The sequence below is a fragment of the Hyposmocoma kahamanoa genome, unplaced genomic scaffold (assembly GCF_003589595.1).
Source record: "Hyposmocoma kahamanoa isolate Upper Pololo Valley unplaced genomic scaffold, ASM358959v1 224, whole genome shotgun sequence".
In the NCBI taxonomy this organism is placed as follows: Eukaryota; Metazoa; Arthropoda; class Insecta; order Lepidoptera; family Cosmopterigidae; genus Hyposmocoma; species Hyposmocoma kahamanoa.
Genome location: NW_020653743.1, coordinates 2,844,255 through 2,858,802, shown reverse-complemented (window position 1 = coordinate 2,858,802; position 14,548 = coordinate 2,844,255). Strand labels below are relative to the sequence as shown.

General features: G+C 37.1%; 1 protein-coding gene across 1 annotated transcript in view; it reads left to right on the top strand.

Moving 5' to 3' along the window:
• The window catches only part of LOC113228258 (dehydrogenase/reductase SDR family member 11-like), a 24,532-nt gene extending 23,746 nt beyond the window's left edge, over positions 1-786 (top strand). The window contains exon 4 of the mRNA XM_026461524.1: positions 630-786. Within this exon, the coding sequence (XP_026317309.1) occupies positions 630-786 (157 nt within the window). The remainder of the gene's footprint in view (positions 1-629) is intronic.
• The last annotated feature ends 13,762 nt before the right edge of the window (positions 787-14,548 follow it).

The window sequence follows — 14,548 nt, the reverse complement described above, 5'->3', positions numbered from 1 at the left end:
CGAATAAATAAGTTTAAGTTACTACATTGGAGTTTTTATTCTTAAAATTCGTATGAAAAAGTGTATTAACGCTAACGGAAAATATTTTGAGAAACAATAAATTCATTTCGTCACAAATCATTTATAGTTTTTTTTTCTTGTTCATCCCGAAACTAAGGTAAGGACCTATTTCTGAAGCTAATCCGTAATGTGGGCATGACTGTGGTCCGGGTTTAAAGGGTAAGTAAGGGTGCTGGTGAAATTACAGGCACATGGAACTTGTCAACTTATATCTAATACGTGAGACGCACTATAAGTTTCCGGTACTTCCCTGGACGAACTCTTTCACATGGACCTTTACTGCTACTAAACATATGTATAAAGAAATCATAACTTAAGCGACCCCACTTGTTATCGCAACCGCCATAGTACATCACTATTTCTTCGTTTACAAAGCGTCAAAAAACGTGTTGCACCTTTTTGCATATTTTTAAACGCAAATGTTACCTTAAAAGCATCAAACATTTTTAGACAGAGTTAGCAAAAATATTGTAATCGCCAAAAAAGGCTTAATATCCATTGTCTCCAAAAAAATCAGCTCACACCCCACCTCCTAAAACCTAAATCAACAAAATCTATCACTTTCGCAGTTCAGAATCTGCAGCGCAGGGTGTGATCGACGCATACAAGCTGGGCGAGAGCGGTAGCACATGGCTGGTAAACGCAGGGGAGCCTGCTGCTGATATCACCTCTGCAGTTACAAGGGCTTATGAAATTATGAGCGAAGGTACGAGTATCATCGAATAAACAGAATGAGGTACAGGGTGCAGCCGCTGTCTATCAACTGCATTTACTGCAGTTACATCAACGTGTTTTCCTTTCACCTGAGTGATGGTAATAAATGAAATTTCATTCTGAATGATAGTTGTTTCTCTTTACTTAATTATTTAGTGAGATTTAGATTAGAGAAAATAGAAAATGCAATTATTTTTTCGGATCTAAATCATGAATAAATCACTCAGTCGTGATTATTGGATCTGTAAAGAGAAACGTTGGTTACTCTATTTAGATATGAAAAAATAATTTCAGTTGCTAAGGAAAATTTTGCGAAGAAAACACACAAAACCTTGGAATATAATGTTACTTACACTCATTATCAAAGGGAAGAAAAGTGATGTGTGAGTAGGAAACAAATAACGTAATACAATATATCAAGTAAGGGCAATCAAAAGCCTCTACCAAATCCACTGGGATATAGACTTGAGATAAGAATAAGCTGCGCAAGGTATATCGATACATACAAGCGGTGTGAGAATGCAACAGAACTATTGGCTAACAGAGGGCTTGAAAGTGTGCAGTCGAATTTCTACTACTTGCTCTGACGGCGAAGGAAAACAATGTGGACCTCGGAAAACTCTACGGCCGTAATAAAGTAAATCTATAATATTACCTACAATAAAATTTAGTTTGGGTTCATTACTTAGTTAGCTGGGTATCTCGTTAAGGGACAAAGTCTGGAACTAAGTTATCTGGCATAAGACTTAAGTTATGGACATCGTCCAGAAATGTAGTAAGCTGAATTGGCAGTGGGCTGGCCACATTTGTCGCAGAACCGATGAGCGATGGAGTAGACAGGTTCTCGAGTGGAGACTACGTCTCGGCAAACGCAATGTAGGACGTCCCCATGCAAGATGGACCGACGATCTGAAGAAGGTCGCGAGTAGTGGTTGGATGCGGAAAATTGGGGAGGAGATTGATTGACTTAGTTCGTTCCTTGGTTTGCCATGTTTCTAACGCATAGCATCCGCTCTAACAAATTTATTATTTGTTTGGGAGACAGTAAGACGAACAGCAATCCAAAACAGGTACGTACGAGTTTTGTTCAAAATTAAGTACTTTTTGAGATCTTGTTGGACTATTTACTCAACCATTCTATTTGATTACACATATTTAACCAATTACAGACGATTCGATAATTTTTCGTCTCGCGTACAACTTCTCACTGCTTCTTCTTTTTTCTGCTTCCTTTACTTGGAATAAAAATTCTACTTCGCCATGAATAAGCCAAGATATAAAAAAAATGCCAAATCCTGGCTTAAAAATAAGACATGATTCAGAAGGTTTGCTACACGTTAACTCATAATTATATTTATGTACCTAACTAATAATAACTAATTGTTTTATAGTTAAATATAGCCGATCTATTTTTAGGTAGGTACTAATGCAAAGAAAATACTTAAATATGCTGTGAGTCCAAGATTTAATCGTACTAAGCCTTATGAAGTTTGTATTTTTTTATAATAACAAGTGGTAAGCGACACGTCTATCCATGGCAGTTGCAGTGACACTCAGAGCTTTAAATCCCGTAACATGATGAGGGACACTGCTGTCTCACTTTTTTTTTATATATGACAGGCAAATGACTCCACTCCACCCGATGTTAAGTGGAAAGTGGTATCCAAACGCGAAGGAACCTAGTGCAGCGACGAAACCCTCACTGCACTAGCCACCTCCATCCTATTCACACCTCGTTTGAAGGACCCCATATCATAAGAGGGAGGGAAGACATGTGCCGGAAGGGAGTTCCATTTGTCAACCATGCGGCAGAGAAAGGAGCCACCGAACCTTTTAGTACGCGATGGAATGCGGCAGGTAGTGAAACGGTGACTACGAAGGCCAGCACGCGTGCTTCTGAGCAGGAACGGGGAAGAAGGGATGAGGTTGAATTTGCCTGTAATTCATTTGTAATCAACAGCACTCGTACCCGTCAAAGCCGGAACGCAGGAATAGTCACACTACTGCTTGGCGGCAGAAATAGGTAAGGTGGCAGTACTTTTTGGACGAATTCTTTCACAACGACCTCTACTGCTACTAAAAATATAAATAAATGCTAATAAAGTATAATAATAATTAAATACCCTTTTTATTTGTTGATTTTAATATTGACATAGCTTCCTTTACATTTGAATTACTTGTATTAGATGTTAGATTATGTTATACAAAGAGATTAGGAAATAAAATTATATTTTCGGATCTAAATTGCGTATATTTGTTTTTTCAAACAAACCAAAATATTTAGGGCCCTTATAGGTCCTAAGGTCACGGCTGACTGAGATCTTTTAGTCATTAAATATATGCGATTTACATAGTAAATAGTTTTATTTCCTATCTGTAGCATTCGCGAAAACCTAAGAACTCGATGTAATGAAATTAGTTTATCTTTAAGTCTTGCAAACCTGAAATTGAAATAATTATAACTTTTTCATAAAACAAACCGATCTCATAAGTTCGAGGATTTTTTTTTTTGGAAGATTACTAACTAATCTGTTACCAGAAAGTGCGCGAAACCGGCTTCATTCCCTAGTTTGCCACCCTTAGGAATGTGGAATATTTTCTGCAAATTTAAATGGGACCAATACTGAGGTATCCTCTGCTGAACAAAAAAAGAGTCGAAATCGAAAAAAAAGAAGAGAGAAGACTTAACATACACAAAAAAAAGAACGGTGGAATTGAGAACCTGGTCCTTTTTCGAAGTCGGTTAATAACCACTGCTTGTATATATATATATATATATTATGTAATTTACGCCTGCTATGAGATCGTAATGGTTTTTCTTTAAAATTCACACTTTATAATGCAGCTTGTATAATAGACAAACCAATACTAGTATGCGTCCTGTGGAGTCTGACGGACGTCGCTAGTATGAAAATGTGTAGTAACCTCCAGTAGTGACCTAGTGAAGTCTGTCGTGAGGAAGCGAGCGCCGAGCACAGCCGCGCAGCCACTTCCGATGCAGTAATCGTTTCCCATTTCGCGCGAGGTGTGAACTTGCGCGCGCGCCGCTGCACACGGGATGCGACCAGGAGATAAATCTGACGATATAAACCAATTGTGTTAACGAGAAGCTCCGCGGAAAACTAAACTGCTATAAGGGCAGAATGATGTACATGCCTATGGTCTATATAATAGTGGTCTAGCACAAAAGGAAGACGATGGTTTGAACAAACAGAGACATGTTTGCCGCGCAAAACTGACATATCGTACACCATCATTGACTTACAATTATATGGACGTGGGGTCCGCGCTAAAAAGTGTCCGCACTTGTAAGGCGCTAAAATCGTATACAGAGCGCCAAACTCCGCTTTAGTCTTCATTTGTTCTACTGACAACGCGATACTGCGATGACATTACAATTTAAATTTCGAATAGGTTGACTTGGAACATTTTTTTCGTGGTTTTTGTATTAGACCCGTCGTCCATTTATTTGTAAGTCAATGTACACCATCCCAACGTTGTCATATAATTATTTTAACCAATGGAAAGTTCGGTGTCTCATTTACAATCGAATTTAGTATTTGAACAAATCTCAATAATAAGTTTAAAATGGAACTGTTTTGGATTGTACCACTATTCTTCAAACCAGCGAATTATGTTTCTGTGTGAAATAAAGAGCACTTTGTAGATATATTATATTATATTACATGTGAAATAGTCCAAACAACATAAAGATCGGCACTGAGATTTTTTCAACAATTCGTAACATAAAGAAAATCCCGGCCTGTATCGTTCCCGGCTCAAAAGTTCCTATTATAGGTACTAGACGGCAATTGCACCTGCTGAACCAACCACGGCCCAGAACGAAGCAGATCTTGTATTGATTTGCCCAATTACTAGATACGCTTCTATAATAAGATCCCGGTTGATATTCAAACTTTGTGAGGTTTAAAACTGTAGCGAAATCGATAAGTGTTCAATTTTCGTGTTAATAATTACCTACGCAAGACTAGACTGCATACAACTTATCTCAAAATGGCCACAGTCGAAATCGTACGAGGAAAGCGAAGATCTATTGAAGTATTTGCTTTAAAAACACTACTCTCTTCGTCTATGGCAACAGGTTTAAAAAAACACTCATCCATATACATACACACCCTTGTGATGGTGTGACCTCCTTACATCGTCATCCCTACCTTTTTATCGCCTTTCTCCGGTTCCTGGCTACTCGTATTTAAATTAAAATTTTGAATAGTACCATTTTTCGTTTCGTTTTCATTTCATTATCGTTTCATTATCGTTTCATTTCGTTTTGTTCGTCACTCCCTGCTCGATCGCGGCAGCGAACACGTCTTCTCTTCTTAATTTTTGAGCCGTTCCCAAAAATCTCTTGTACGAGAAACTTTTTAAAGGTCATAAATATTGTTAACACTGGAATAAATATTTATAAAACTGGATTTATTACCACTGGTTCTTTACCATTTTGAATTCTGAACGTTAAACTTACTAAAGTAATAGGCTGCGGAGGCTGCGGAGGCTACTATACTACACTCCCGACAACATTATAATCAACAGAACTCCACCAGCACCAGAAGCGCTCTCACACCTTTATACACGTACGTGCGACCAGCGCACACACGTTTTAAGATTCAAATTAAAGTTTTAAAAGGAATTGTTTATTTAGAGATTGTTTGGAGGTGTAAAAATTAAATTAATTGAAATTACACACGAAAATTTTAAGTTAAAGTGTAAAATGTGCTTTTATAGCTGTGGAAGAGCCATGCCTCCTGCAACAGGCTTGATAAGCTTAATAGGAAGCATCATCCACCGTTCATGTAAAGTTAATAGTATAACTGAAGTGAAGATTTATTGTTATTTATTATTATTAGTACCTACAACAAACTGATGGAGTAATTTGACAAAAATAATTGAATATCATGGTGGTCAAACACGTGTCATTCAATAAAACTTAAAAATTACAATTATTAAAAGCGACATCTCTCGTTTGTTAGTTGTAAAGGTACTTGGCTGAGTGAAGAAATAGATTTCTCATAGATGGTGCTACGCCAAAAAAGTCGTTAGAAACAAAAAGCAAAAATCTGCAACAAGCACATAGAAAAAATCGTAAGGTCCGCTAGTTCGATCCGTGGTTTAGTTGGCATAGTGTCTGGCATGGTTTGGTGTAGAACATTGGTTCGAATCCAGCCAAATCGAAGGAATTTTTTCTAAGTGTTCGATCTTTGTATTAATAATTATAACAAAGATTATTTGAGTTTGGCTTTGTGTCGCTATTAAGTTAAAAATTGAGGTGGGCTTGTTACATTTATTAAACCATATGACAAAGGACGTTGGAACAAAGGAGTATGAATTTCAAAAGGAATGGACAAAGAAGCCTTGCGAGACAACAGAGAAAATGAGCGGATGATATAGCTAGAAGATATGGCCGGAAAAATTTAATGGAAAAGGTCTGCAATCTTAGAAAATTGCAAGCAATAAAGAATGATGTGTTGCGGATTGTATCAGAAATCTCATAAACTTTACTCGGATAAACTTACAGTTCTTTTGGATAAAGTTTGAAATGTTAATCGAGTTTACCCATGTGAATTAAGTAATCTTTATTACCTACACTTTAAGTATTTTTAATATAACTAATTTATAAAAAATTCTGCGACGGTAAAATACAAACCTCGTTTGACGAGTCTGTTTTCGATATTAACTAATTGAACTCAATGATATTCATATCTAGTTCTTAGATTTCATTTGTCATTGGGATTGAAACTATTACCTATTTGTAAACTGAAAACCAGCATCACAGTCCATTCTCGGCTGTGACTTTAGTTGAATGTGATTCTTTTGCATACCCCACAGCCGCATACAAGACAGTATAGTATTAAAATATATAGTAAAATTTGTTGTTTAAATGTTAGCTACGCTTTTTTTGACCGATGACAAATAAAACATCACTACAAAAATGTGACGACAGATAATCGCGGCGTTTTATTTATTTATCGTCAGACGACTGTTGTTCTAGCTCTTCCCATTGTCACGACAGTCTGTCGTTGTAACGTCAGAAAAGTCGTGAACGACAATTAAGCGTGTTTTACTATGTATGAACAATTTAATTTAAATAGACAAGCCATGATACTTTAAACTGCACGACTTTCTGACATAATGAGAAGCGCCATAATTTGCTTACCATGAAATAAAGATCATTTAACTTTTTAAATCTAAGAATCGATAATCGATGGGAGAAAAAAATCTTGAGTGAAGATCGCGACTCGGCAAATAGAGCGAGATTCTGCGAAAGGCTTTGGCAACAGTTTTTACATAATACTTTGGGGGGTAATTTCCTTCACCGAAAACCTCATGGTGAATTTCAAATTCGCACATAAATTTCGAGAACGTCAGAGGTGCGAGGTCGGAGTTCACGGCCTCTGTTTGAGAACGGCTTTTTCTGTTAATTAAGAGCGTTTGCGTCAGTTCCGAATCCGAGACACAACGGTCCAAAATGTAACAGGGATCATTTTATTTCTCGTTGATGCGCTGGAGATGGGATAGGGCAAGTGTGTCGGCACACGTGGCGTCCCACACCAGTGCCCGGCCCGTACTCCAAGGTATGAGAGTCATTCATTGTTGTGCCTTACCTGTATACTTATGAAAATCATTAATTCCTCATTTCGTGAGACCTGTGGTCAGCAGTGATGTGCGTTGACAAAGTACATCATATCTCCATAACCTGATATCGTATACACCGGCAAAGGGATCTCGTCATATCCGCGTGTCCCCCCCGGATGTCGCGCCTCGCTCCCGTGGGACCAGCAGTCCCCCCTCTCGGATCCTTTGGATCACCCTATGGCAAATATTTCGTCTACGGATACCGTACCGACGACACCTGATGTCTCTTGGTGACATATTGGGAATTAGGTTATTCAGTTGAAAACTAGAATGTCTTAGTTGTAACGCGAATGGAGGTAACAAAAGATGTACGCTGTGATATTTGCACTTAGTATGTTTAACATACTAGCATTGAAATAGAAATACAGTATATACATTTTATGATACCAAATGTCGGGATGAACAAGTTGTGCGCCTGGTGGTAAGCTACACGCCTGTCCATAACAGTTGCAGTCTACTCAGAGCTTTGATCGCAAAGATCTGAGGGGCACTGCCACTGTGTTAATGGTTAGCTCTTTGACCCGGTTCTGCGTATAAAATGTATAATCAAAGAGAAAGAAGGGCGCCTTACACGCAACTAAAACAAGTTTCAAACGGAAATAACCAGATGCTTCATTTATGTTATAGCTACACAATGTACGTACGTTGAGATTAATAATAGTTACCTTCATTACGCCCGTGACTCTGAGACATAAGTTGACAAGTCCCATGTGCCTGTAATTTCACCAGGACCCTTCAAAACCGGAACACAGTATTGCTGACATTACTGCTTGGCGGCAGAAATAAGTAAGGTGGCAGTACTTCCCTGGACGAACAAGGACCTCTACTGCTACTTACTGATAATATAAGATATGTACAACGGTACATATAATTCTTTTACCGTAAGGTAATTATTATTTGATAATAATTATGTGCCAGGCAATCATACCAATTGCCTGGTCTTACTATGAGTACCAGAGTGTGGATTTTTTGCCACCCGGGTCCAACCTGAACTTTGCTGCCCCCTATATTTTCACGATTACAAAAGAAGTTCGTCCGGCAGGCCCTGTTCGAGTGTTTTTATGTTCGCCTGCCGTCTCTGCGTTGTTCAGTTGTGTTGTTTTTCAGATAGTGGAATTTATTTTCTAATTATAATTAAAAAGAATAAATAACGGTCTTCAAAAAAGGAGGAGGTTCTCAATTCCAATGTTTTTTTTGTATGTATGTATGTTACACTATAACTCTCACTATATAACTATAACACTATAACACTAATGATTCTTATTTTGTTGGAAAGAGGTTACCTATATTGGTGCCATTTAAATTTGAAGGAAATATTCCGCCTCTAAGGTTGGCAAATCAGGGTATAAATCCGATTTCGTAAACTTTCCGGTAACCGATTGCAATAAAACTTGGCAAATAGATGTATTCCACGAACTTTTGAGGTCGGTTGTTTTAGAACTCTGTACTGAGATTATTATTGTTAAAATTTGAGCCGCGACAAATAAATGTTAGTGACCTGAGACACCTGAGACATTTGCGCGATCTGCGTTTTCGCTAACGCGCCCTGCAACACTGTACTGTAATTCGCTCGCGTAATGTCAAACCAAAGGACTGCTCCTGAGTATCGTGTTATGTCAAAATAATTTCTTAATTTTGAAACTTACAGTGTATTTTAGTTTTTAATATCTCATTAAAAAACTCTCTGCAAGTTGCCAATTTGCAGATATGGCCTTATTACAAGTATGCGAATTGTGTACTATCAGAGTTTGTTCATGTAAAAGTGAGATTCGAGAAAATTTAAAATAAAGTTTCAATGTCCTATATCTTTTTAATATTTATAGTATGACTCTTATATATTTTATTATTTATTTGTCCTATGGTTTAGTTAAAAGATTCAGGTGTTATTATTATTATTTTAAGACAATTAGAACCATTTTTTCCTTGTGTTATCCGCCCTTGTTGCACTAAACCGGTAAATAAATAGAACATTCGTTTTATGATTGGTTTTTAAGGAAATTAATTGCGAATCAGTCTTATTTAAAAGTTACATTGATAGAAAATGAAACGTATTTTTAATAATTCTTTACATGCGGTGGGTTGCAATGAATCGATAGAATCATCTCCAACTGGTCTCACTGGCCTTCCAGATGTTCAATATTGAGCAATTGACTATGAACTGGCAACTTCGACAACTTCGACAATTTCGACAACTTTACACGATGAAGAAAATAATTGTTTGCGTCATTTATACAAAACTGAAATAGTACCGATTGCCAGTTCACAGTCGCAATATTACGTTGCAATTAACAGGGCATCAACTAAAAAATTAGGACTTTTTACTTTAAAATGCAGTCCTATTAAAAATCGATCTTTACAATGAAGAAGGTATTATATCGATCGGGCGTGAAATAGCACGAGAGACAAGGTAGTAGTTACCTCTGAAATTTTTGCACGTTTTGGCCCCGAACGTTTAGCAACACGGTCGTATTCTGTATTACACACGAAGCCTATAGTCGTCAGGTCGTCGTCGTTTGTTGACATCGAGTATATAACCAGAAATAGAGACAAAATGTCATTTAATTTGTTTGAAAACTATTCTGCCATATCATTACAGTGACAACTGCGCTCCGATTGGCTACCCCGAGTTCGAAACAATTGACGGGTGTCGTCAATGGGTGTCGTCAACTGTTTCACTTCAAATCGACCAGTTAACTTGAGATTAGCTATAATGGACGAAAATTGCAAAATTACATATTTAATATTTAATTACCGATGCTATGTGATTCCGTTTGTTTTGTAATTAGACGTTTTGCTGTTTTTCCCACTCCACCGAATAGAACAGCACGGCATTGTTAGAGATATTATCTTTATTACAATAAATACAGAATATTTTTTGGAATATACGGAGACGTACACACAGGTCAGTAGTTGGCCTGTCTATATTTCAGTGCAAACGAGATTTGATATTTATAAGAGCTGTATCGCTAATGTGTTACCAGGAATATATGGCCCATATTTCGTCACACAATGTTGTGTGTACACTCGATGTTTGTTGAACAGGGTATGAAATCTAAAACACAGAATGTGTTCATTATACGGTAAATGTATTTTAAAAATATTTATTTCTAAAACGAAGATGATTATTTCAAGTTAATAAATACCTTTTTAGTGACATTTTTTTCATTGAATTGTTATGGTAATCTAGAGGAGAGAGATTAATTTTTGAGATACTACTGTGTTAATTATTAATACAAAGATCGAACACTCAGAAAAAATTCCTTCGATCCGGTCGGATTAGAACCGACGTCTTCTTGCATACCGTGCCAGACGCTATACCAACTAAGCCACGGAACGAACCAACGGACCTCACGAATTTTTTTATGTGCTTGCGTCGTGTCTTTGTACTTGGTCTTTCAACGACTTTTTAGTCGTAGCGCCATCTATGAGAAATCTATGACAGATTTATCACCCAGTTAGTACCTTTACAGCTACCAGTCCTGGCGAGAGATGTCGCTATTCACTGTATTAATTAAATTTTTATTGAATTGATAATCAATTATTTCTTGTGAAATTACTCCACTAGTTTGTTATAATTATTAATACAAAGATCGAACACTCAGAAAAAAATTCCTTCGATCCGGTCGGATTCGAACGGACGTCTTCTTGCATACCGTGCCAGACGCTATACTAACTAAGCCACTGAACGAACCAACGGACCTCACGAATTTTTCTATGTGCTTGCGTCGTGTCTTTGTACTTGGACTTTCAACGACTTTTTAGTCGTAGCGCCATCTATGAGAAATCTATGACAGATTTATCACCCAGATAGTACCTTTACAGCTACCAGTCCTGGCGAGAGATGTCGCTATTCACTGTATTAATTAAATTTTTATTGAATTGATATTCAATTATTTTTTGTGAAATTACTCCACTAGTTTGTTATAATTATTAATACGAAGATCGAACACTCAGAGAAAATTCCTTCGATCCGGTCGGATTCGAACCGACGTCTTCTTGCATACCATGCCAGACGCTATACCAACTAAGCCACGGAACGGACCTCACGAATTCTCTGTGTTTGTTGTCGTGTATTTGTGTTTGGGTTTTTCAACGACTTTTAGCCGTAGCGCCATCTATGTGAAATCTGAAGTATTTCGTCACCCAGTTAGATACCGTTACAGCTGCCAGCCCTGGCTAGAGATGTCGCTATTCATTGTATTTAAATTTTTATTGAATTGATATTCAATTATTTTTATGTGAAATTATTCCACTAGTTTGTTATAATTATTAATACAAAGATCGAACACAGAAAAAATTCCTTTGATCCGACCGGGTTCGAACCGACGTTTAAATACATATTGGTGAGGAGAATCAAATAACACTAGCAGCTAAAACAATGCTAGAAGAAACTCTAAAATTGCTCTCCTGAAAAATATGTATTTTTGAGATAATACGCTGTTCATCTGGACTAACGATTTATATTTACAATTTGTTGCTATTGTTTACTCAAAAATAAAATATCTACCCCAGGTATTAAGTTCTGGATATACGTATATTGCCTACAGTGCTTGGAAGTCATTTATAAAATCTGTCTGCGGCATGCATGACCTCGCCGTACATACGTGTGTTGCAGTCAAACTGCAATTTCGGAATTTGTTGCAAATAATTTGAAGTCTGATTACTATTTTTCATGAGAAATTTAACTTAATACGAGAAATTAAAGTGCTTATCAAAATTAAAACTTTTTATTAAAAGAAAGTAAAGTTCAAACCATTTTTAATAAAAATAGATAATTTACTTAGTAAAAAAGTAAGTTAAGTTGCCGTGTCCTTACAAGGGTTTATGTTGGATCATGTAATAAGTTTGAGACGTTTTTCTGTGTCACATAATGAAACAAATGATATGATTGTGACTATGATATACTGCCACCTTACCTATTTCTGTCGCCAAACGGTAATGTGAGAATTACGGCGTTCCAGCTTAGAAGGCTAAGGGTGAAGGGCACTTTCGAACTTATGTCACTGTCACCCAGTGACAGGCGCAGTGGCAGTGAATCTCAGATCTTCGTGATTTAAAGTTCTAAGTGATTATGCAACTGCTATGGACAGGCGTGACGCTTGGTAGTATAAAAAAAGCGATCGAATTGCATGATTTAATTCTGCTTTTCCCATTCAATCATCGTGGGACTAGATGTAGGCTGGGATTTCACGCCTATGTCGTGGATATTCCAAAGATTCACACGAAGCGTTTTGCTTCCACATTTATATGGTGAACGGTTGTGTCGAATTCCCTACCTGCAGACTTGTAACCCGAATGCTATAACTTGATCATTTTCAAGGCAAGAATAAATGGGCATTATTTGAGTGTGTACGCTACAGCGTCGTCCTCATTGTGGCTTTCCATCAGGTGAGGTGGAGGCCAAATGCGCATTTATTTTCTTACAAGAAAAAGATTAAAGTTGTATTATTTAAGTAATTAATAGATTCAGGCGTTACTTTGCGGAAGTCCATGTTAATAAAAATAGAAGTAAATTAATTTGCTGCTCCGCGAACCCAGTGAAGGTTAAATCGTGCAAAACAGCTGCGCTTGTGTTGAATATTTTTTCATGCAGTTAATTATCCCACCCTCCCTCCGCATACAATTAATAAAATAAATAACACAAGCGCAACTACAGTCATGAACCACTACCAAAAATATACCCAACAAGTGTGTCGCCTCTCCCCGAGGCATCCTCAGGGACTGTTGACTGCTCGACACTCAGTCACACACTTTTGTGTCAATTGTGATACCTCTAAAGGTATCGGCTGCGGTGGGAAGGTTAATCAAAAACCTCTCACTAGATATCACTAGTGGCAACGAATGCCGACAGTCAGCACAAAGATTTATAACTGTAACTGGACCCACTGGCTTAGATGGTTAGATCAATGCTACGGCGTATCATGGACGTGGGTTCAAGTCAAAACGGGCCGACGAAAGTTTTTATGTGTGTTCGATCTATGTCTCCTATTTAAGTAATCTTTAAATCTCACCCCCAAAAGTGTCATTTTATAGATATGGCTTTATTACAATCATGGGTACGGATTGAAGTGGTCCTTGCACATAATATGTTATATACCACTACCAAAAATATACCCAATAAGTGTGTCGCCTCTCCCCGAGGCATCCTCAGGGACTGTTGACTGCTCGACGCTCGGCCGAAGAGTGAGCTCGTTCAGAACGGTTGGTGTATTTATCGCTACACTCAGTATTCTTATTGTTGAAACCCGAAAATACCCGTAATAAAAGTGATGATATAAAATTCAATTGTTCATTTTTTATACAACCCCTGTTGTTGTACCTAATTATTTATATCTGTTCTAAAATACTCAATTGAATTATTTTATAAGATTATGATACTTTAGTATGCTACCCATCTAAAGAGACAAATATACAACTTATCTTGTCTAACTATATGTCAAACGGTATCGACGATTTCGCTATTGCTGTGTTATTCACATTGGAAATGAAACTAGTTTTTCGGTTTGCATATTTTTTTGTTACAAACTAACCAAAGTTTCATATATTATAATGAATTTTGTAACAGATTGTGCAACAGGTGATTTCTTTTAAACAATGGAAGTTAATCCTTTTTGGCGTTCACAATATTTTTCTCTCTATGTAAAGATTTTTGAGACTGAAGCGATTAAAAATATGCAACAAGATTCAACACGTTTTTTGCCACTTGTTTAAAGTAAACTACGAAATAAACGGTTGTGGTAATAAGTGGGGTCATTTACGTTATGATTTTTTAATATTAATTTTGTCGGTTACACTCAAATATAAAAAACAATTGAGCTAATGATAAACTTAGGTTTTGATATAGTTTCTATTTGATATATTTTTGGTGGCAAATGTCGACGCGTCCTTGTCCGTTATTGTTTAAAATATCATTTGCAATAAAAAACGCTGTTTAGGTAAAAATATCGCAAGCGATATTTTTTTGACAATTGTGTTTTGCCAGTGATCACATATGGATCAGAAACGTGGTCCCTCACTATGAGCCTCATAAGAAGGCTCAAGGTCACTGAGCGTGCAATGGAGAGAGCGATACTCGATATTTCCCTACGGGATAGAATCAGAAATGAGGAAATCCGTAGGA